This window comes from Mobula hypostoma, chromosome 30 (genome assembly GCF_963921235.1).
Source record: "Mobula hypostoma chromosome 30, sMobHyp1.1, whole genome shotgun sequence".
Taxonomy (NCBI): domain Eukaryota; kingdom Metazoa; phylum Chordata; class Chondrichthyes; order Myliobatiformes; family Myliobatidae; genus Mobula; species Mobula hypostoma.
In genome coordinates this window covers 12,992,023-13,017,170 of record NC_086126.1, presented here as the reverse complement: position 1 = coordinate 13,017,170, position 25,148 = coordinate 12,992,023, and the positions used below count along the sequence as shown (strand labels likewise).

The 25,148-nt window shown below is 46.6% G+C and overlaps 1 protein-coding gene across 3 annotated transcripts in view; it reads left to right on the top strand.

Annotated features, from left to right (window-relative positions):
- The window catches only part of dnajc4 (DnaJ (Hsp40) homolog, subfamily C, member 4), a 274,824-nt gene that overhangs the window by 229,124 nt on the left and 20,552 nt on the right, over window positions 1–25,148 (top strand). For all 3 annotated transcript variants that reach the window (XM_063036118.1, XM_063036121.1, XM_063036120.1), the window contains exon 6: window positions 679–765. In XM_063036118.1, the coding sequence (XP_062892188.1) occupies window positions 679–765 (87 nt within the window). The remainder of the gene's footprint in view (window positions 1–678; window positions 766–25,148) is intronic.

Genomic DNA, 25,148 nt, shown 5'->3' with positions numbered 1-25,148 from the left:
GCAGTCCGAAGGTCCCTAGCAATTGAGAAATGAGTGTGCCTCTACCAGTTTGAGTGGAGAGAGAAAAAAATAATACTGAGAACATGAGTTGTAGAGTCCTTGAAAGTTAGCCTGTAGGCTGCAGAATCAGTTCAGTGTTGAGGTGACTGGAGTTATCCACGCTAGTTCAGGAGCCTGATGGTTGTAGGGTAATAACTGTACCTGATCCTGATCCTGATCGTGTGGGACTTGAGGCTCCCGTTCCTCCTTCCCGATGGCAGGGGCAAGAAGAGGGCACGGCCCGGATGGTGGGAGTCTTTGACGATGGACGCTGCTTTCTTGTGGCAGCGCGCCTTGTAGATGTGCTCAGCGGTGGGGAGAGTTTCCCCTGTGATGGACTGGGCTGTACCAATCACGTTTTTGTAGGCTTTTCTGTTCTCGGGTGATGTTTATTTTCCATATCGGGCCATGATGCAACCAATCACTCCACTGAAGAAGTTTGTCAAAAGTTTTAAGTTGCATGCTAAAACGGCAAAAACTTTTTTAGAAAGTAGGGGCGCTGTTGAGCCTTCTTTGTAATGGCGCTGACGTGCAGGTCCTGGAGAGATCCACTGGAACAGAATGAAAAGAAATCTCGCCCTTCAAGTTTGCGAGAGAAATTTAAGAAGCTTGCTTTAAATCAGACTTCTTGCCTTGCAGGAAACTTGAAGAGGTTCACAGTAACTTCATGGACCAGAAGGACCGAGTTATCAGAGAGATCTATAACGAGTCCAAGGAAAGAGCAAGGTAAGCTTTCACCTATTATGAGCAAGTATCCCAGAGTGATCTGGGTCCCGGTAAATGTGACAGGACTGATTCCATGGGAGGCAGCGATTGGGGAGAAGCTCCTCTGGGCAGAGTTGGGAAGGGGTGTTAGATGTCTCTGTTGGGAAGGGTTTTTGGGGAGTCTCCATTGGGAAGGGTTTTTAGGAGCCCCTATTGGGAAGGGCTTTTAGGGAGTCTCTATTGGGAAGGGTTTTTAGGGAGTCTGTTGGGAAGGGTTTTTGGGGAGTCTCCACTGGGAAGAGTTTTTTAGGAGTCTCCATTGGGAAGGGTTTTTAGGAGTCCCTATTGGGAAGGGCTTTTAGGGAGTCTCTATGGGGAAGGGTTTTTAGGGAGTCTGTTGGGAAGGGTTTTTGGGGAGTCTCCATTGGGAAGAGTTTTTTAGGAGTCTCTATCGGGAAAGGTTTTTAGGGAGTCTCTATTGTGAAGAGTTTTTGAGAAGTCTCTATTGGGAAAAGTTTTTGGGGAGTCTCTATTGGGAAAAGTTTTTGGGGAGTCTCTATTGGGAAGGTTTTTGAGGAGTCTCTATTGGGAAGGGTTTTTGAGAAGTCTCTATTGGGAAAAGTTTTTGGGGAGTCTCTATTGGGAAGGTTTTTGAGGAGTCTCTATTGGGAAGGGTTTTTGAGAAGTCTCTATTGGGAAAAGTTTTTGGGGAGTCTCTATTGGGAAGGTTTCTGAGGAGTCTCTATTGTGAAGAGTTTTTGAGAAGTCTCTATTGGGAAAAGTTTTTGAGAAGTCTCTATTGGGAAAAGTTTTTGAGGAGTCTCTATTGGGAAAGGCTGTTGGCGAAATCTCTTATTGTGAAGTGTTGCCAGAAGCCTCCACTGGAGAGAACCGCACAGACAGTTGCTGACAGTTCTAAGCAATATTTGGTGCGTGAGCCCATAAGTCGTGTGGAGCAGGGGGGGGGCCTGAGAGTGAGAGCACGTGGAAGAGTTGAGTGAATGATTGTGTGACCGACTGAGCTCATAAAGCATTCTTGGCAGCTTTGAACTTCTGACTGGGTGATTATAATGACATTTTGAATGAAGATACAGATCTGGTGCGTTCCGGCCTGCTGATGACTACAGTGTCCAGGGAATGTTAATAGCTGTGACTTCTTTTGCCCACATGACTCTCAATCTGAGTCAAAGTCTGTGTTCCAATATTCCAAATATCTGGAACACACCCCATTCAAGATTCTATGAGGTCCAGATTTCATGAATGTTTTCAAATGTCAGCCTTAATTTAATGTTACTGCAACAATGTTCCAGTGTCTGACTTTGGGGAAGTGGGCTTGAGTTTGGACAATGGATTACTTAAGAGCTGTGGTGCTGCTTAAGGACAGAAGGTCTGGTCTATGAATGTGTCGCCGCACTCAAGCAGTCACCTCATCTGGGCTCACCAGCCTTGTGCCCCCATCCTTTCCAATCCCCAGCTCTATCACACCTTAAGTTGAGCACTGTTTGGCGTAGAAATCAAAGCAGCAATCCCTGCTTCTGTACTCAGGGGCAGTGTTTGCACCTCAGTCATCCACCCCACTGATGTGTTCAGTATTGCAGTGATGATACTTTATTGTCGCCAAACAATTGATACTAGAACGTACAATCATCACAGCGATATTTGACTCTGCGCTTCCCGCTCCCTGGATTACAAATCGATAGTAAGTATTAAAAATTTAAATTATGAATCATACTTACTTACTGCCCGTTACACCGCTGGCATTTAGGGCAGCAATGAAGGTCCTCCATTTCTGGTGGTGTTCGAGGCTTCCTTCATCGGCTCAGTAGCTTCCTCTCGGTTTTCACTCCTGTCGGTCACGCAAGTCCCGGGTGGAGACTCAGGAATACCGTCACACTCTGTGTTTTTGTTAAATGACCTGGATGAAGAAATAGAAAGGTGGGTTAGTAAGTTTGTCGATGACACAAAAGGTTGTGGGTGTTGTGGATAGTCTGGAGGGTTGTCAGAGGTTACAGCCGGACGTCGATAGGATGCAGAACTGGGCCAAGAAATGGCAGATGGACTTCAACCCAGATAAGTGTGAAGTGGGTTCATTTTGGTAGGTCAAATTTTAAGACAGAATATGATACTAATGGTAAGACTCTTGGTAGTGTGGAGGATCTGAAAGATCTTGGGGTCCGTGTCCACAGGACACTCAAAGCTGCTGCGCAGGTTGACTCTGTGGTTAAGAAGGCGTACGGTGTGTTGGCCTTCATCAACCGTGGAATTGAGTTCAAGAGCCGTGAGGTAATGTTACGGCTGTATAAGACCTTGGTCAGACCCCACTTGGAGTACTGTGTTCAATTCTGGTCACCTCACTACAGGACGGATGTGGATGCTAGAGAGAGATTGCAGAGGAGATTTACAAGGATGTTGCCTGGACTGGAGAGCAGGCCTTATGAAAGTAGGTTGAGTGAACTTGGCCTTTTCTCCTTGGAGCGACGGAGGATAAGAGGTGACCTGATAGAGATGTATAAGATGATGAGAGGCATTGATTGTGTGGATAGTCAGAGGCTTTTTCCCCAGGGCTGAAATGGCTAACACGAGGGGGCACAGTTTTAAGATGCTTGGAAACAGATACCGAGCGGATGTCAGGGTAAGTTTTTCACACAGAGAGCGGTGGGTGCGTGGAATGCACTGCCAGTGACGGTGGTGGAAGCAAATAAAATAGGGTCTTTTAAGAGACTATATGTACCTGGAGCTTTGCAAAATAGAGGGCTATGCGCTAAGGAAATTCTAGGCATTTACTAGAGTAGGTTAGCACAACACTGTGGGCCGAAGAGCCTGTAATGTGCTGTAGATTTCTATGTTCTATGTACACTCAGATGTAGAAGGGTCCGTCATTGCTGCTTGTGTGACAGTTTTCTTTTACCAGTCCAGGTTGTTATCCCCGAGCTGAACCCCTGAACCTGGAGGACCGGTGGGCCACTCTTAGTCTTGTCCTCCAACCTTTGACCTCTTTGGCATGGGTGATCCCACCAAGAGCCAAAGCACAAAGCCCTGTCAGCAGAGCTCCCCGGGTCATCGAGGCATGCAAGCCTCCAAACCCAACAACAAGACTGTGGTGGTCTTGGAGCATGAATCATCTTTGGCTTAATTAAAACTATTTGTTCCTCCCCGTTTCTGTTATAAACTACAGTTCTACAAATACTACTCTCCTGTCAGCCCTCTGTTCCGCCAGCTCAGTACTCCTATGTATTCTGCCCCTTTTCATCCTCTGCGCCCGAATTTCAAGATTGGAGATAAGATTCAAATTGACTTACCGCCTATTCATCGAAAGGAATGGTGAAATGTGTCATTTGCACTACCAGCCAACTCATCTGAGGCTGTGCTGACGGCAGCCCGCAAGGGTCACCACAGTTTCCGTCTCCAACATGGCATCCCCACAAGGCTCGGCAGAACAAGACAGATCACCCAACAAGCAGTAGCCCCCTTCCTCCCTCCCAGCCACGCGGAAACACCATCCCCCAACTCCAGGACAGGCCGTCTTCAGCCTCCAGCGGGTTTGGACTCAGATTCTCAGGCATTGGGCCCCTGACTTTCCCAGCGGACTTGCAGAGGTTTGCAGACTCGGGCTCTTGCCCCTGGACCTCAATGACCAGGCTTCTTATTCAACTTTTGGGCCTCGATCCTCAGAATCAAGCTCAGGACCCGTCGATCACCAAACACCAGGCTGCAAACTCTGGACAGGCCGCTAACGGGACCCTGAACACCAGGCCTCAAGCTCCGGTCTTCTTGTTAATGGAGGAAAACGCAACACAGAATCTTTTGAGCAATGCACATCAAAGTTGCTGGTAAACGCAGCAGGCCAGGCAGCATCTATAGGAAGAGGTACAGTCGACGTTTCGGGCCGAGACCCTTCGTCAGGATCTTTTGAATGAAGTCACGGTGAAATTGCTTTGAGCAGGGTAGAGTGTCTCAAGTGAAGGAACTTAATCACAAGATAAAGATGTTACCAAGACTTGAGGACCTGAGTTATAGGGAAAGGTTGAATAAATTCGGACTGTATTCCCAGGAATGTTGGAGAATGAGGGGAGATTTGATAGAGGTACACAAAATTAAGAGGAGTACAGATAGGCAATAGTAAACCACTTCTGTAGAAATATTTGCCAAGAACCATCATTATCATGGAAAGGAAATCTGCAGGAAATTCAAGCAACACACACAAAAAATGCTGGTGGAACGCAGCAGGCCAGGTAGTATCTATATTTTTTGTGTGTGATGGTCATGGAAAGACCAGGATCGCCTACATCATACGATGAGGCACATAACGAGCAAGCAATAATTATGGTGAATGCAAGCAGGCTTTCTCCCCCGAGGTTGGGGGAGACTAGAACTAGAGGGTCATAGGTTAAGGGTGAAAGGTGAGAGGTTTAAGGGGAACACGAGGGGAAACTTCTTCACTCTGGGGATAGTGAGTGTGCGAGCTCGATTTCAACGCTCAAGAGAAAGTTTGGACAGGTACATGGATGGTCGAGGTACGGAGGGCAGGTCGATGGGAGCGGGCAGTTTAAGTGGTTCAGCACGACCTAGGTGGGCTGAAGGGCCTGTTTCTGCGCTCTGCTTTTCTTTGACTCTATGACCCGACTAAATTCTTCACTCAGAGAGTGGTGAGAGTGTGAAACTGGAGTGGTGGTTGTAGGGTGAATTTCAGAGGAGCTTGGACAAATTGAAATTGAAATTGAAATTGAAATATCTTTATTGTCATGGCATAGTACAATTTGTCATGCACCAACACAGCGAAAATGAGTTTGCAACTCTCGTACTCAATGCTATAAAACAACAAATAAAATGAATAAAATCAAGTGACCAGCCAGAACAAGCAACGTCCAGCAGTACAAAAGCTCAACTCAGATGCGTGACAGCCATAAAACCGTATTAAAGTAGCAATATAACAGATTTATGGATGATGCTTGATCGATTGGTTCAGAGCAATTATAGCTCTGGGGGAAAAGCTATTTTTCAGTCTGGAGGTGCGGGCATAGAAAATCTTATAACGTCTGCCAGATGGAAGAAGTTCAAACAGATGATTGCATGGGTGTGTGTTGTCCTTACAGATGCTTGTAGCTTTCCTTAGGCAGTGTGAGCTGTCGGTGTCCTCCAGGGCTGGGAGCTGTGTCCCGATGATCTTCTGTGCGCTAGAGACGACCCGCTGAAGTGCTTTCCGATCAGCTGCTGTACAACTGAGATACCACACAGAGATGCAGTATGTTAAGATGCTCTCTATGGTGCAGTGGTAAAAGGTCACCAGCATCTGTTCAGATAGACCAGCTTCCTTCAGCGTCCTGAGGGAAAACAAGTACATGGATGGGAGGGAAGCTCTCAGTGGAATAACAGATCAGCATGGACTTGATGGGCTGAAGGGCCTGTTTCTGTGCAGCAGTGATGTATGACTCAAAGTGAGCAATCATTAAAACCGAAGTGTGAAGGAACTTCTTGCAGGGGGTGGTGGATCTCCAGGCTAGGTTGCTAGACGTATTTAGAGAGGAGGTAGATAGACTTCAGAAAGATTGGGGATTTAAGGGCTATAATTGACAAGGGAGACGGGTTGTGACCTGGGGTGCGGCCGCCTTTATTGTGTCAGATTTAGCTCGAAACATACAGTGAGGTGCATCGTCCGTGTTCACAACCACCACATCCAAGGTTTTGCTGGGGGGCTGGGGGCAGCCCGCAAGTGGTGCCACACGTTCTGGCGCCAACATAACGTACCCACAATGCTCGGCAGAACAACACAGAGCACAACGGAACAGCACGTGCCAAAAGACAAAGCAACAGCAGCGAAGCAAGCCCCGTTCCTCTCTCCCTCCCGCTCACTCACTAACATACAGAGTGTTCTAACCCCAGGTCAGGCCGTCTTCCAGCAGACACTGCGCCCTGAGTTCCGCAGCGGACTCGCGGGCTGGGGCAGGCCTGATGGCTGGGTGGGGTGAACGAGAGCTCGAGATAAGTTTTGCTTTTCTTCCCTTCGAAATTAAAATAAGGAAAGCTGCAGATGATGTCATTCTGAAATAAAAACAAAGATCACCAAAAGCAGGCAGCATCTGTGGGAAGAGGAACCGTTAACATTTCCGGTCTGGGACCTCCGTCAGAGCTGATAAAGGGTCCCAAATGAAGTTCTGTTTAGTTCTGCACAGGGTCGAAATAAGCTGCAGAGAGTTGTAAACTCAGTCAGCTCCGTCACGGGCACCAGCCTCCGTCGTATTCAGGACATCTTCAAGGAGCGGTGCCTGAAAAAGATGGCGTCCTTCATTAAGGAATCCCTCCACGTAGAACATGCCCTCTTCTCATTGCTACCATCAGGAAGGAGGTACAGGAGCCTGAAGGCACACACTCAATGATTCAGGAACAGCTTCTTCCCCTCTGCCATCCGATTCCTGAATGGACATTGAACCCATGAACACCACCTCAATACTTGTTTTATTTCTGTTTTTGCACTACCTATTTAATTTAACTATTTAATATACATATACATACTGTAATTCACAACTTTTCCCTGTATTTATTATTTACTGCATTGTACTGCTGCCGCAGAGTTAACAAATTCCACAACATTTGCCGGTGATACTAAACCTGATTCTGATTAGCTCTATTTGTCAAGTGTACGTCATGCATGAGGATTGTGCTGGGCAGCCTGCAAATGTCGCCAACCTCACGGTGCCAAATTAACATGTCCACAACTTACTGACCCTAACCGGTACATCTTTGGGATGTGGGAGGAAACCCACACAATCGCAGGCAGCAGCGGAAATCGAGTCCCGGTCTTACAGCGATGCGCCAACCGGTACGCCGCCCCACCGCCCAGTCCCAAATGAAATTCTGGTCAGCCTTCCTGGACTCAAAACAATAAACTCAGGACAGGAGGCTGCAGGTGCCGGAATCAGGAGTGCAAAGCAAACTGCTGTCAGGACTCAGCCAGTCAGGCAGTATCCCTGTTGGGAAACGGACAGGCAAGACCCTTCATCTGATCTGGAAGGGTAGAGGGCAGGTAGCCAGAATAAAGAGGTAAAGGTAGGAGGAGGGATGTGGTTGGGTTGAGATCTGGCAGGTGATGGGTGGATCCAGGTGAGGTGAGGTGATGGGCAGATGGAGGAGGGGAGAATGGGAATAGTGACAGAGACTGGGAGGGGATGGGTGGATATTGAGTGAGGAGGGATGAGAGCCAGATGGAGGAGGGGAGAGTGGGAAAAGGAACAAGAGGCTGGGAGCTGATGGGTGGATCTGGGTGAGGTGAGGTGATGGGCAGATGGAGGAGGGGAGAGTGGGAATAGTGACAGAGACTGGGAGGGGATGGGTGGATCTTGAGTGAGGAGGGATGAGAGGCAGATGGAGGAGGGGAGAGTGGGAAAAGGGACAAGAGGCTGGGAGATGATGTGTGGATCAGGGTGAGGAGGGGTGATGGGCAGACGGAGGAGGGGAGAGTGGGAATAGTGACAGAGACTGGGAGGTGATGGGTGGATCAGGTGAGGAGGGGAGAATGGGGATAGTGACAGAGACTGGGAGGTGATGGATGGATCCGGGTGAGGAGGGTGATGGGCAGATGGAGGAGGGGAGAGTGGGAATAGAGACCGAGGCTGGGAGGTGATGGGTGGATCCGGGTGAGGAGGGATGATGGGTAGATGGAGGAGTGGAGAGTGGGAATAGAGACCGAGGCTGGGAGGTGATGGGTGGATCCAGGTGAGGAGGGGTGATGGGCAGATTGAGGAGGGGAGAGTGGGAATAGTGACAGAGGCTGGGAAGTGATGGGTGGATCCGGGTGAAGAGGGGTGATGGGCAGATGGAGGAGGGGAGAGTGGGAATAGAGACCGAGGCTGGGAGGTGATGGGTGGATCCAGGTGAGGAGGGGTGATGGGCAGATGGAGGAGGGGAGAGTGGGAATAGAGACCGAGACTGGGAGGTGATGGGTGGATCCAGGTGAGGAGGGGTGATGGGCAGATGGAGGAGGGGAGAGTGGGAATAGTGACAGAGGCTGGGAGGTGATGGGTGGGTCTGGGTGAGGAGGGGTGATGGACAGATGGAAGAGGGAAGAGTGGGGATAGTGACAGAGACTGGGAGGTGATGGATGGATCCGGGTGAGGAGGGGTGATGGGCAGATGGAGGAGGGGAGAGTGGGAATAGTGACCGAGACTGGGAGGTGACGGGTGGATCCAGGTGAGGTGAGGCGATGGGCAGATGGAGGAGGGGAGAGTGGGGATAGTGACAGAGACTGGGAGGGGATGAGTGGATCTGAATGAGGAGGGATGAGAGGCAGATGGAGGAGGGGAGAGTGAGAAAAGGGACAAGAGGCTGGGAGATGATGTGTGGATCAGAGTGAGGAGGGGCGATGGGCAGATGGAGGAGGGAAGAGTGGGGATAGTAACAGAGGCTCGGAGGTGATGGAGAGATGGAGGAGGGAAGAGTGGGGATAGTAACATAGGCTGGAAAGTGGGTGGATCTGGGTGAGGAGGGATGATGGACAGTTGGAGGAGGGGAGAGTGGGAATAGTAACAGAGGCTGGGAGGTGAGGAATGAAGGTGTTAGATGGTGGAATCTGATTGAGAAGGAAGCATGGAACCATAAAAGAGAGGAGGGGAGGGCAGATTGGAACAGTGGGGCTGGGGAGAGAAAATCTAGTGAGAGGAGTGTATGGGTGATGTGCTGATGGGGTGGATAGAGAAGATGCTTGTATTTATAGCAAGGGATTATGGTGTCTTTCATGAGTTTATATTTGAAAGCAAGATTTTGATGATTGGTGCTTGCCACTTGATTGTGCCTGGGTAAGTAATCAGATTGAGTTAAACTGCTACAGGATCCTGCAATGTGTTGGATTGTTTCTGGTTTATTATTATTATTGATATTATTTTTGTACTTGCTTTGTTTGTCTTTTTTGCACATTGGCTGTTTGTCAGTCTGTGTGTGCAGATTTTCATATCTCTTTGTTCTTCTGTGAATGACTGCATGGTGGTATACGGGCATCGATAATGAATTTACTTTGAACTTTTCGATTTTCTTATGCGTACAGTCTCATACTAGGGAGGTCAATGCGCGGTAGTCCAAATGAAGAACCCAAGGTGCGGCCCCCAACATCAAGTTACATTGAATCAGTAGGGATTCAGCAGCATGTCAAGCACGGGACCAGTTAGCACCCAGCTGGCACCAAATGTCCAGTTGTAGCCCTGACCATGCATTATTTAGACCTTCTTGCAATGGCGATCACTGAAGATTCACTTCACTGGTTCAGTGGTTTAATTTAATATCAGAAAATGTATACAGTGTACAACCTGAAATTCTTACTCTTCACAGACATCCACGAAACAGAGAGAAAAAATATCCCAAAATATGATTGGCAGAAAAACGTAGAACCACAAAGGCCCCCTTCCCACCCCACGCACAAGCAGCAGCTAAAGCATTAACCCTCCCCCCCCCCCACTTGCTCTGGCAAAAGCATCAGCACCTCCCATGCAGTAGCAAGCCCCCTGAGACCATGATCTGGAGTCCATCCCAGCAGTCTGACATCTCAGCCAGGTTCTCTCTCTCTCACTAACAAGGGGAAGAGAGAGATATCGCTCCAGCCACAGCGAGAGAGGAGCCCACCAGCCCGCTGTTTCGACGTTGCAATCTGCTGCGTCGCTTCTCCGAGTTCCCCCGACTTGGAGCCAGCAGACTCTCACTCACCATGGAAAGAGAGAGAGAGAGAGATTGCTCGAGTGCAGAGGCCTCCGACCATCTCGAAGTTTCGATCTCCTGTGGTGCTACAGTCAGTGACACTGGCGAGGAATCAGGTCATACACAGGGCCGCATCCCGAAGACGCACATCTTCCAAGCCGCTCCTGAAGATACCTGAGGCTTTATAAGGCACTGGTGAGGCCTCACCTTGAGTATTGTCAACAGCTTTGGGCCCCTCATCTTAGAAAAGATATGCTGGCATTGGAGAGGGTCCAGAGGAGGTTCACAAGGATGATTCCAGGAATGAAACTGTTATCATACGAGGGATGTGTGATGGCTCTGGGTCTGTACTCGCTGGAATTCAGAAGGATGAGGGGGGATCTCATTGAAACCTTTCGAATGTTGAAAGTCCTAGACAGAGTAGATGTGGAAAGGATGTTTCCCATGGTGGGAGAGTCCAGGACAAGAGGACACAGCCGCAAATTAGAGCGGCATCCATTTAAAACAGAGATGCAGAGAAATTTCTTGAGCCAAAGGGTGGTGAATTTGTGGAATTTGTTGCCACGTGCAGCTGTGGAGGCCAGGTCGTTGGGTGTATTTAAGGCAGAGATTGATAGGTTCTTGATTGGACACGGCACCGAAGGTTACAGGGAGAAGGCCGGGAACTGGGGTTGAGGAGGAGATTAAAAAAAAGGATCAGCCATGATTAAATGGTGGAACAGACTCGATGGGCCGGATGGCCTAATTCTGCTCAATGTCTCATGGCTGTTATGGTTTTATACCAAAGTGCCAGGCTGCTTTGGCGAGTTTCTGAGAGCAAGAACCCACCTCCCTCTCTCTACACTTCGTTATTTATGTATTTATACAGTGTGGAACAGGTCCCTCCAGCCCAACGAACAGCACCGCCCAGCAACCCACCTTTCTAACCTCAGCCTAATCACGGGTCAACTTACAACCAACCGGTACGTCTTTGGACTGCGGGAGGAAACCGGAGCACCCGGAGGAAACCCACGCAGTTACGGGGGAAGATTCCTCACAGACGACGATAGAATTGATCTCCAGACTCCGACGCCTCCAGCCGCAATGGTGTCGCGATACCGCGGCGCCCACCGTAGATGTTGGAGGCGGCCCGTTCCTTCTGAAGCTTGATCCGTAGAGCGAACAATCACTCCAAAGAAAACAGGGGAACGTTAAAACAAGTGACCGAGAAGGAAGCTGAAAATATTTTGCTCTTATCTTCCTTGTCATTGGCCGTGTAATCATCTTGCTCTGGTTTTACATTTTTCTTTAATGGATGTTTACGTTGTCAGTTCAGATAACAGCACAGTGTGCTTCTATGTTTAAGAGCCAGTCAAGCCAAAGGCAGATCGTTGATGCTGCCTACGACTATCGTAATTGGTGGGTTTTCGCTCCCTTGAACTTGCAATTCCATTTAGTTAAATCGTAGCCAAACTACACTCTAAAATAGATAATAATTTTATGGCCTTATTATCCAACCCTGGCCACAATCCCAGATTCCACCACTGACTATAAGGAGTTAAGTTCTCCCCGTGACTGCGTAGGATTCCTCTAGGCGCTCCGGTTTCCTCCCACATTCCAAAGACGTACAGGTCAGTGAGTTGCAGGTTGGCACTGGGACCATGGTGACCCTTGCGGGCTGCCCCCAGCACTTCCTCGGACAGTGGAGGTTAACTGGTCACATGGGTATAATTGGGCATCGTGGGCTCGTTGAACCAGAAGGGTCTGTTTCTGTGCTGTACCTCTAAATGAAATGAAATAGATACAATATTTCAGGGATTGTTGCCAGAGTTTGATCTTAAAAGCCGCAGATCATATTTCCATTTATTAAGTGAATCACAAGTTGAACATGTACTCAGTGGCCACTTTACTATGCACGTCCTGTACCACTGAGTGGACCTTCATGGTCTTCTGCTGCTGTAGCCCATCCACTTCAAGGTTTGATGTGTTGTGTGTTCAGAGATGCTCTTCTGAACGTGTGGTTATTTGAGTTACATAGAACATAAGAAATAGGAGCAGGAGTCGGCCATCTGGCCCGTCGAGCCTGCTCTGCCATTCAATAAGATCATGGCTGATCTGACCTTGGACTCATCTCCATCCACCTGCCTTTTCCCCATAGCCCTTAATTCCCCTACTATGCAAAAATCTATCCAACCTTGTCTTAAATATATTTACTTCATTGCATTGCTTCATTGGGCAGAGAATTCCACAGATTCACCACTCTCTGGGAAAAGCAGTTCCTCCTCATCTCTGTCCTAAATCTGCTTCCCCGAATCTTGAGGCTAGGTCCCCTTGGATACTGTCGCCTTCCCGTCAGCTTGAACCAGTCTGGCCATTTTCCGCTGACCTCTCTCATTAACGAGGCGTTTTCGCCCACAGAATTGCCGATCACTGGATGTTTTTTTTTGATTCGCACTCCATTCTCTGTAAACTCGAGAGACTTTTGTGCGTGAAAATGGTTTTCTCTCACAGTCTTGGTCTTTGTAAATTGTCCCGTGGTTAGGTTGAGGTCAATCAGGTTTGTTGGGACAAGAGAGAGAGAGAGAGAGAGGAAAATTGGAAAAAAAATTCTAGTCTCTTAATTTCTTGATTGCCTCGGGTCAGAATCCTTAACAGACCGCACAGTGGCACTAACTTTTCCCCCTAGACTGTATGGGTGCAAGAAAGCGAGCATTCTAGCTGGTCGCATCACCGCCTGGTGTGAAGGAGACACTGCACAGGACTGGAAAACACTGCAGAAAGTCACAAGCTCAGCCAGTTCCACCACAGGCACTCGCCTCCACAGCACCGAGGACATCTCCAAAAGGCGATGCCTCAGGAAGGCGGCGTCCATCGTTAAGGAGCCCCACCACCCAGGACATGCCCTCTTCTCATTGCTACCATCAGGGAGAAGGTACAGGAGCCTGAAGACCCACACTCAGTGGGAACAACTTCTGCCCCAGTGCCATCAGATTTTCAAATGGACAATTCCCTAATCCATGAACACTACCTGGCTATTTTTGGCTCTCTTTTTTTTAGATTATGAGAACACTCAGTCCTCTTTTATTGTCAATTAGAAATGCATACATGCATTAAGAAATGGTACAATGTTTCTCCGGAGTGATATCACAGAAAACAGGACAGACCAAAGACTAACACTGACAGAAGCACATAATTATAGCATATAGTTACAGCAGTGCAAAGCAATACCATAATTTGATGAAGACAGACCATGGGCACGGTAAAAAAAGTCTCAAAGTCCCCGAGTCGATCGACTCCCGAGTTCCCGATAGCAGGCGGCAAAAGGGAGAAACTCCCTGCCATAAACATCCAGGCACCATCAACTTGCCAATGCCTTGGAAGCAGCCGACCCTGAGTCCATCCGTCTGAAAACTCCGAGCATCCGAGCAGCCTCTCCGATACCGCCTCCCGAGCGCCTTCCACCTCGCCCCGGCCGCTGAAACACGCAAAGCCGAAGATTTCAGGGCCTTCCACTCCAGAGATTCCGGTTACCACACAGTAGCAGCGGCAGCAAAGCAGACATTTCAGAAGTTTTCCAGATGTTCCGCTGTGTTCTCACGTCTGTCTCCATCAAATCAGGATTGTGCACAATCCCCTACTTGACAGATAACAGATATTCATCACCGAAGTGGCCGCGCGTGCTGCCGTCGAGCCGCCATCTTCTCCCCCCTCCCAGGAGGATTGCACCCTATATATATAGGCATCCGTTAGTCTCCTGAGACCATGGATTTGCTCCTTGGAAGGTTTCCTATATATATATATTTCTTATTGTAATTTATAGTTTTCCTTTTATTAGGTATTGCAGCATACTGCTGTGCAAGACAACAAACCTCACGACATATCCCGGTGATATTAAAACTGATACTGATGCAGACTGAGGCTTAATCCTGAGCTGAGTAACTGCTACAATGGGTAGTCAAAACTGCTCAACGCATCACAAGCACCAGCCTCACGGACATAAAGGAAACACAGAAACGGGCCAGTCACGTCGCAAAGAATCCCGCCCACCCCGCCCATGGACTGTTTGTCCCACTCCCAGGCTACGTAGCGACCACGCCAAGACCACCAGACTCAAAAGCAGTTCCTTTCCCCTGATCAGCACCTCCACCCACTCACCCACCACCACTACTTTGTCATTTCCTGTACAGACACTCCTGTGCCTAGTGTCACTTTATGGGCATACAATCAGTTTATGAATATAAACTATCTTATGTACTTATATTTATTGTGCTTTTTTATTATTGTGTTCTTTATAAAGTTCAAAGTAAATTTCATTATCAGAGTACATATATGTCACCACATACAACCCTGAGGTTCATTTTCCTGCAGGCATACTCAGCAAATCTATAGAATAGTAACTATAACAGGATCAATGAAACATAGAAACATAGAAAATAGGTGCAGGAGTAGGCCATTCGGCCCTTCGAGCCTGCACCGCCATTTATTATGATCATGGCTGATCATCCAACTCAGAACCCCGCCCCAGCCTTCCCTCCATACCCCCTGATCCCCGTAGCCACAAGGGCCATATCTAACTCCCTCTTAAATACAGCCAATGAACTGGCCTCAACTGTTTCCTGTGGCAGAGAATTCCACAGATTCACCACTCTCTGTGTGAAGAAGTTTTTCCTAATCTTGGTCCTAAAAGGCATCTCCTTTATCCTCAAACTGTGACCCCTTGTTCTGGACTTCCCCAACACCGGGAACAATCTTCCTGCATCTAGCCTGTCCAATCCCTTTAGGATTTTATACATTTCAATCAGATCCCCCCTCAATCTTCTAAATTCCAACGAGTACAAGCCCAGTTCATCCAGTCTTTCTTCATATGAAAGTCCTGCCAGACTGAAAGATCAACCAGAGTGCAGAAGACAACAAACTGTGCAAACGCAAATGTAACTAAATAGCAATAAATAACAAGAATACGAGAGAATGAGCCCTTAAAGTGAGATCAGTGGTTGTGGGAACATCTCCATGGATGGGCAAGTGAGTGTAGTTACCCCCTTTTGTTCAGGAGCCTGATGGTTGAGGGGTGGTAACTGTTCCTGAACCTGGCGGTGCGAGTCCTGAGGCTCTTGTACCTTCTACCTGATGGCAGCAGCGAGAAGGGAGCACGGCCTGGGTGGTGGGGGTCTCTGATGATGGACGCTGCTTTCCGACAACAGTGTTTAATGTGGGCATGGTGAATGGTTGGGCGGGCTTTACCCGTGATTTACTGGACCAAATCCACAACCTTTTGTAGGATTTTCTGTTCAAAAGTATTGGTGTTTCCATACCAGGCCGGTCAATACTTTCTCCACTACACACCTGTAGAAGTTGGTCAAAGTTTTTGATCTCATGCAAATCTCTGCAAACTCCTAAGGAAATAGAGGTGCTGTCGTGATTTCTTTGCAACTACTGTGTTTTATTTCATTCTGCTTTACACGTGTGTATGGGAAATAACATTAAACCATTTTAATGCTACTCCTTCCATTCCCAGAGAGTGGAGGAATCCACATTGACAGCATAGAGCAGCCAAGAGCCCATCAGTAACAGACTCTGCATATGTTTACATAGATTGCAGTGCTCTGTATATGAGATGTCCCCATGACAAGGATTTACAAAATTCTGTTTACAGCTGTTTCGTGAGTCTTCAGACTTTGCCCCGAGTACTTTTCCTGTTCCCATCTGTGTACTCAAAATCAAGTGCCAAATGTTTACTTAACATGACAGGGACAGGAATTGGTGCTTCATGTCTCAGGGTTCAGAGTCAGAACCTGGTTTAATATCACCGGCATATGTCGTCAAATTTGTTAACTTTGTGGCAGCAGTATAGTACAATATATAATGATAGAGGGAATACTGTGAATTACAGTGTATATTAAATAGTTAAATTAAATAAGTAAAGTAACACCACTCATCCAGCTGATACACCTCACTCATGTGCGCCCTCTCGTCAACATCCGAAATTCTGCCAACAATAGTTGTCATCAGCAAATTTACAGATGGTATTTGAGCTATCCGTAGTCGCACTGTCATGAGTGCAGAGAGAGCAGAGCGGTGGGTTAAGCACACACCCTTAAGGTGTGCCAGGGTTGATTGTCAGTGAGGTGGAGGTGTTATTTTCGTTCTGCACAGACTGTGATGTTCCAGTGAGGAGGTGGATGATCCAGTTGCAGAGGGAGGCACAAAGGGCAAGGTTTTAGATCATTCCAGTCAGTTCTGTAGGTCAATAAGCAGCATCACGACAGAAGTGTTAGAATTGCCCAGGTGATCCAGGAGAGTCAATGAGATCACATCCGCCATAGACCTTTTGTGGGCGATAGACAAATTGCAGTGGGTCCAGGTCCTTGCTGAGACAGGAGTTAAGTCTAGCCATAACAAACCTCTCAAAGCACTTCATCATCATAGAAGTGACAGAAGGTTGACATGTAGCATAAGGTGCATTTACTACACAAGTAAACAGAAAAATTGAGAGCTTTGCGATAGGGAATTTCAGTTCAGTTCAGTTTTCGTTTATTGTCATTTAGAAATGCAGGCATTAAAAAATGATACAACGTTCCTCCAGAATGATATCACAAGAAAAACACAGGACAAACCAAGACTAAAACTGACAAAACCACATAATTATAACATATAGTTACAACAGTGCAAAGCAATACCGTAATTTGATAAAGAGCAGACCATGGGCACGGGAAAAAAAAGTCTCAAAGTCCCGATAGCCTCATCATCTCACGCAGACGGCAGAAGGGAGAAACTCTCCCCGCCATGAACCTCCAAGCGCCGCCAACTTGCCGATGTAGCACCATTGGAAGCACCCGACCGCAGCAGACTCTGAGTCCGTCCGAAAACTTCGAGCCTCCGACCAGCCCCTCCGACACAGCCTCTCCGAGCACCATCCTCTGCCGAGCGCTTCGACCCCGCCCCGGCCGCCGAGCAACAAGCAAAGCCGAGGACTCGGGGCCTTCTCCTCCGGAGATTCTGGACCACACAGTAGCAGCAGCAGCGAAGCAGGCATTTCAGAAGTTTCACCAGATGTTCCTCTGTACTCTCACGTCCGTCTCCATCAAATCAGGATTGTGCACGGCACCCTACTTGACAAATAACAGACATCACCACCGGAATGGCTGCTGCGAGCTGCATCACGCCGTCATCTTCCCACCTTCAAGAGTAGGTTACATGGTCAGCACAACATTGTGAACCGAAGGGCCTGTAATGTGCTGTAAATTTCTCTGTTTCTACGTTTTAAACAGTGAAACGCTTCAAAAGTGATGAGACCTGGGTGGGAGTTCAGGTGTTTCACAGACGGGGAGAAGAAGCTGTTTCCCATCCTGCTGGCATCTCACTTGATTGAGGTCTCCTCTAAGCTGAGTGTTGTGGTGCGGGGGGTGGGGGGGGAGAGTTGGTGAGGGTCTCCAGCAGCTCAAATCTCCAGGTCGTAAAGGCACCACAGGAACGCAAGTTCCTTTCTAGTTGCCGGAATAGCTTCTGCCAGAGAATGTGTTAAACTCTCATTGTGATCATCTGAACCGGAGACCTTGCTCGCACAAATCAGGCACCTGTTCCGCACAGCTCACTGCTCTTGAGTATCCCATTGTTGTAGATAAAAATCTCCAAAAATCCCGCCGGCTGAGACAAGCCCAGTCCTGCTCGTTATCTGTCCCAGCAAGATCTATTGAATGACTCAGCGTCCGCACCACTAATACATGCTTTTTTTTCCACAACACTCTTTTTATGACCTGCGGCCCAGGTCTATCTCGATGGGACAGTGTATCGGAATCAGGTTTGTTATCAGCCACAGAGCATGGAATGATACAGCACAGGCCCTTCAGCCCACAACGCTGTACTGACCTTTCAACCTACTCTCAGAACAAGGTCTTTCCTCCCACACAGACAGCAATTTTACTATCTTTTATATATTTGCAGTACAATGCAATAAATAAAATATACTGTAGATTACAATAGGATATATTTACACACATGACCCTTTAGAACAGAGGTAAGGAAGATTTTTTAGCTAGAGGGTAGTAAATCTGTGGGGTGCTCTGCCACAGACTGTGGTGGAGGCTAAGTCCGTGGGTATATTTAAGGTGGAAGTTGATTGTTTCCTGATCGGTCAGGGCATCAAAGGATACGGCGAGAAGGTGGGTTTTTGGGGTTGAGGGGGATCTGGGATCAGCTATGCTGGAGCAGAATCAATGGGCTGAATGGCCTAATTCTGCTCCTATGTCTTAAGGTCTTTTATATATATATATATACTAAATTAATTTACGTATGTATGTATCCATAAATATTGTGGATTCCAATTAATTGGGACACATTGGGACTGGTACATTTTGTCCCAATTAAGAGGCTGCCCCCCCCCACCCAATTAGCCAAAGTTTCATGGAAGTAGTTAAAAAGGTATTAAAAAAAGACAAACACGAGGAAATCTGCAGATGCTGGAATTTCAAGCAACACACGTAAAAGTTGCAGCAGGCCAGGCAGCATCTCTAGGAAGGGGTACAGTCGACGTTTCAGGCCAAGACCCTTCGTCAGGACTGACTGAAGGAAGAGCTAGTAAGAGATTTGAAAGTGGAAGGGGAAGGGGGAGGGGGAGATCCGAAATGATAGGAGAAGACAGGAGGGGGAGGGATGGAGCCAAGAGCTGGACAGGTGATTGGCAAAAGGGATATGAGAGGATCATGGGACAGGAGGCCCAGGGAGAAAGAAAAGGAGGAGGGGGGGAAACCAGAGGATGGGCAAGGGGTATAGTCAGAGGGACAGAGGGAGAAAAAGGAGAGAGAGAAAAAGAATGTGTGTAAAAAAAGACAAGCTATAATTTAACTTAGTAACAAATTACATGTTTAAGTGAAATACAGACCAAATTAGAATCTACAGTTAGAATCTACTACAGTTCAATAAAACTATGTATTCATTCCCAATTGTTATATATGGAGGAATTCATCCAATGTACCTGTATGCTGCCAGGTAGTTTAGACCATGGACAGCCTTCAAACAATGCTATCGATGATTGCATCCTCCTCCAAATCTTCATTTTCATTGTAACATTCAACATGATTGCCGATACCTTCAAATTCTTCGGAATTCCTAACTTGTTGAAGTGGTGAAATCGTTACATTTTCACTCAACCCGCGACAAACCCGATTAACCCTAACCTAATCACGGGACAATTTACAATGATCAATTAACCTATCCAGTTGGTCTTTGGACTGTCGGAGGAAACTGGAGGACCCAGTGAAGACCCAAACATTCCACGGGAAGGAAGTACAGAGACTCCTTCCAGAAGACGCCAAGTTTGAACTCATAACTCTAACGCCCCGGGCTGTAATAACGTCCAGCTAACTGCTACACTGCTGTGGCGCCCCAATTAGGCAGTGTTACAGCGTTACAGTATTGCAATTTGTCAATATTCCACAATTCGCACAATTTATAGATAATAGCTTTAAATTACAACCCAGTCATCTCCATTGAAAAAGCACTCACAACAGCCTCTAGAGTTCACAGAGAACGGGCAAAAAAACAAACAAAAAAAAAAAATCCCATGAGCAGCAGTTCTGTGGGTAAAAATGCCTTGTTAATGAGAGAGGTCAGAGGAGAATGGCCAGACTGGTTCAAGCTGACAGGAAGCTGACAGTAACTCAAATAACCACCCGTTACAACAGTGGTGTGCAGAAGAGCATCTCTGAACACACAACATGTCAGACCTTGAAGTGGGTGAGCTGCAGCAGCAAAAGACCACAAATGTACACTTAGTGGCCACTTTATTAGGTGCAAGAAATGTTCCTTCTCCGGGGCACACAGGCACGAAAGTAACTCCTTAAGTGGGGTATCCTTGACAGCCTGCCTGCTGGACCCATGAATTACCACCTTGGCCAGACCCTTCAGCGAACTGACAAGGAGATTCCCCAAACAACCCACCCCAGGCATTGGATTATAAGGAGCGTAGGGCTGACATGCAGCTTAAACGTGAGGGGAAGTCCCTACAGACACTCCAATAGAGGCTGCAACCAAATTAAACCCACTGTTTAATTATAAATTAAACTTGGCCAGGTGGTTAAGGTGTCGGTCTACTGATCTGAAGGTCACTTGTTCGAGCCTCAGCTGAGGCAGCGTGTTGTGTCCTTGAGCAAGGCACTTAACCGCACATTGCTCTGTGACGACACCGGTGCCAAGCTGTATTGACCCGAGTGCCCTTCCCTTGGACAACATCGGTGGCGTGGAGAGGGGAGACTTGCAGCATGGGCAACTGCCAGTCTTCCATACAACCTTGCCCAGGCCTGCACCCTGGAAACCTTCCAAGGCGCAAATCCATGGTCTCACGAGACTAACGGATGCCTATTATTAATTATAAAAAAATAAAACATGAAAACTTCCAAGGGGGGGATGAATACTTTTTACAGGCACTGTTAATTATAAAATTCCCCAGCTTCCTGGTATTTCTGTGGCCTGGTGGAGTTGGTGTATCATGTCTTTTTCTGTTGATCAGTGTCAAAAAAGCCAAATTAGATCCACTGTGATTCAATGTTGTAAAACAGTAAAACGTGAAAACTTCTGGGGGGGGGTGGTTGAATACTTTTTATTGGCGCTGTATACAGTTATCACCTGTGCAACACTCCCAGCTGAGAACCCCTGTGTAAAGGGGGATGTCTCCTGCATTAAAAGACCCCGCAGTTACCTCCCTCATTGCCAGACGGCTAAACAGACCGGCAGTCCAGCCCTGGGAGTGTTTGCAGAGAGAGGCTTCACTCTGTGTCTAACCCCACCCCCTGGGAGTGTGTGACCAGACACTGCGGATTCTGTGCCTACCCCTTCTTGTCTTTTTACAAATAACTTCATTAGAATATCAATGCAAAGCAAAGGTTAAATTAAGACATTATCCTCAATGTCCAGGGCAATCGTGCATTCACAGTAGTTGCAGAAGGTCCTAAGCAAGCCATTGTATACTTCCTTGGCCGGGTCACTGAGACACAGGGAGAGGGACAAGTGATTGAGATGGACAGATCATCCTCCCCCCACTACCAACTCTACCCCACCCTCCCCCAATGGCTCACTGTCTGGGCCTGTGAATCGCCACGCTCTCTTCTTGCTGCTGCCATCGGGAAGAAGGTACAGGAGCCTTTGGTCCCACACCAGCAAGTTCAGGAACAATTATTACCCTTCAACCATCAGGCTCCTGAACCAACGTGGATAACTTCACCCACACTCAGTTTCAAGGACTCTACAACTCTTGTTCTCAGTATTATTTTTTTAAATTTGCACAGTTTGTCTTCTTTTGCACATTGTTTTTTTAATCAGAACCAGGTTTATTATCACCAGAATGTGTCATGAAATTTGTTAACTTAGCAGCAGCAGCAGTTCAATGCAATACATAATATAGAAGAAAAAAGTAAAAATAAATCAATTACAGTATATGTATATTGAATGGATTAAAAAGTAATGCAAAAACAGAAATAATGTATAGTAGAAAAGTGAGGGTAGTGTTCATGGGTTCAATGTCCATTTAGGAATCGGCAGAGGGGAAGAAGCTGTTCCTGAATCGCTGAGTGAGTGCCTTCAGGCTCCTGTACCTCCTTCCTGAAGGTAACAGTGAGAAAAGGGCATGTCCTGGGTACTGGAGGTCCTTAATAATGGATGCTGCCTTTGTCTTTGTGTGTAGTTTTTCATTGGCTCTGTTGTTGTACAAACTGTGAATGCCTGCAAGTAAAGGAATCTCAGGGTAGTATATGGTGACATATATGTACTGTTTACTTTGAAAGTTGAACTTTGACCCAGGAGCAGACCAACAAGAAGGAGTCCGGAAAAGTACTCAGTCAGGACAGACTGGAGATCTCGTCGAATGAAGCTTTATGGGTAGAACTGAGGAATAAGAAAGGTATGACCAAGTTAATGGACTATATTATAGAACACTCATCAGTCTGCAGGATTTAGAGGAGCAAATTTGTTGCAAGAAATCTGAGGTTGTGTTAGTGAGTGACTTTGACTTTCCACTTATTAACTGGGGCTCCAATACTGTAAAAGGACTAGATGAGACAGAGTTTGTCAAATGCATTCAGAAAAGTTTCCTCAATCAGTACATAGATGTCCCAACTAGAGAGAGGGTGATGCCAGATCTGCCTTTAGGGAATGGGACAGGGGTTTGTGTAGGGGAACGCTATGATCACGCATCTCGTGATCATAATGCCATTGGTTTCAAGGTCATTCTAGTAAAGGATAGGTCTGGTCCTTGGATTGAGATTCTAAATTGAAGAAAGGCCAATTTTGATGGTATCAGAAAGGATCTGGCAAGTGTGGATCAGGACAGGTTGTTTTCTGGCAAAGGTGTACTTGGTAAGTGGGAGGTCTTCAAAAGTGAAATTTTGAAAGTGCAAAGTTTGTATGTTCCCATCAGAATAAAAAGCAAGGGAAACAGGTTTAGGGAATCTTCAAAACCGCAAATACGAGGAAATCTGCAGATGCTGGAAATTCAAGCAACACACACAAAAAATGCTGGTGAACGCAGCAGGCCAGGCAGCATCTATAGGAAGAGGTACAGTCAACGTTTTGGGCCGAGACCCTTCATCAGGACTAACTGACGAAGTTAGTCCTTCTTTCAGTTCTTTCAGTTAGTCCTGACGAAGGGTCTCGGCCCAAAACGTCGATTGTATCTCTTCCTATAGATGCTGCCTGGCCTGCTGCGTTCACCAGCATTTTTTGTGTGTGTTGTTAGGGAATCTTGGTTTTTTGAGAGATATTGAGGCCCTGGTTAAGAAAAAGAAGGAGATGCATAGCAGATATAAGCAAAGAGGAAAAATGAGATATTTGAGGAGTATAAGAAATGCAAGAGAATATTAAAGAAGGAAATCCAGAAGGCTAAAAGAAGACATGAGGGTGCTCTAACAGACAAGGTGAAGGAGAATCCTAAGGGCTTCTACAGATGTATTACGGGCAGAAGGATAGCAAAGGACAAAGTTGGTCCTCTGGAAGATCAGAGTGGTAGTCTATTTATGGAGCTGAAAGGGATGGGGGAGATCTTAAATAGATTTTTTGCATCTGTCTTTACTCGGGAGATGGACACAGAGTCCATAGAAGTGAGGCAAACCAGCATCGAGGTAATGGACCCTCTACGGATTACAGAGTTGGAGGTGTGTGCTGTCCTGAGGGAAAGTAGGGTGGGAAATCCCCGGGACCTGACGATTGTTTTGCTTTGTAACTCCAAAGTATCAAACTAATTCAAAGAGGACAAAGAGAGAGAGAACAAGAGAGTTGAGAGATGCAAGTCCTAAGTTTGTTCTTTAGCTTAATGTTTTTGAGTTGCAAACCACAACAGTGGCGATGAGGTGTTTTTAAAATGAACACAAGATGACAACCTACCCATTGAAGTGCAACACATGTTCTTTGGAAGGGAAGACATAGTTGTGTTTTTAAAAATAGGCAGAAAACAGAAGAATTCCTAATTTCATAAACAGTGAGTACCGGACAATAATAATCATTAAAAAAAACAGAAATGGTTAGCCGCATCATAGAGATAAATGCTTTCGATTGCTCAGTAGTTAACTGGCTCATATATGCCGAGCTAATTGAACTGTACTTTGAAGCAAATGAAATAGCCAATGAGAAACAAGTACCAGTTTTGCTGAGTGCATTGGCTTTATGGTATACAGTTTGCTTCGAAGTTTAACTGCTCCAACCAAATCAGTTGGAATGAGCTTTACTGATATCGTGAACACAATGCAGGAACATTTAGAACCAAAACCATTGTTGATTGCAGAATACTTTAGCTTTCATAAGCAGAATCCAAAAGAGGGTGAGTCCATTTTGGCGTACCTAGCTGAATTGAAGAGATTGTCTGAGCAATGTCAGTTTTGTAATGGGCTTAATGATGCATTGAGAGATTGTTTTGTTTGTGGAATCTTGCAAGAAAGCATTCAAAAACAGCTCCTAACTGAAGCACAACTTACATTTAAAAAAGCAGTTGATATCGCTGTATTAGTGGAAACAGCAGACAGAGCAGAATTGAATGAAAGTGGGCGTGGACAGAATTCAACAACGTTCTAAACCGAGGTCTGCCTTGGCGAATTAATTGTGTTACTGTTGTGGCAGAGGCTCACATTCATCAAACCAATGCAGATTTAAAGATTGTGATGCATTCTGTATTGAGTTAAAGTTTGTAGCTAAGTAGGGAGGAGTGTTGTGTATTTAACATTTCAGTAATATTTGAGTAATCTTGTAAATATATTGTTTGATTAAGCATTTCCTCTTGTTTACATACTTTATTATGGTTAAAAGTAAATGGCATACAACATAATATGTGATATATGCGTGCCTCGCTTAAAGTAAAAATGAAAGTTAGACTTGCATCTTTTTCTTCAAATTAGTTTAATGCTTTGAATGTAAACAACACTGTGTTCCCTCGGAACATGTGGGAGGCTAGTGTAGAAATTGCAGGGGCCCTCGCAGAGATATTTGAAACATCCCTAACACGGGTGAGGTGCCGGAGGATTGGAGGATAGCTAATGTTCCATTGTTTAAGAACCAGGAAATTATAGGCCAGTGAGCCTGACATCAGTAGTGGGTAAGTTATTGGAAGATATTCTAAGGGACTGGACATATATAAGTATTTGTATAGACAGAGACTGCTTACGGATAGTAAGCATGGTTTTGTGTATGGTAAGTTATGTCTTACAGAGCTTTTCAAGGAAATTACCAGGAACATTGATGAAGGCAAGGCAGTGCATGTCATCTACATGGCC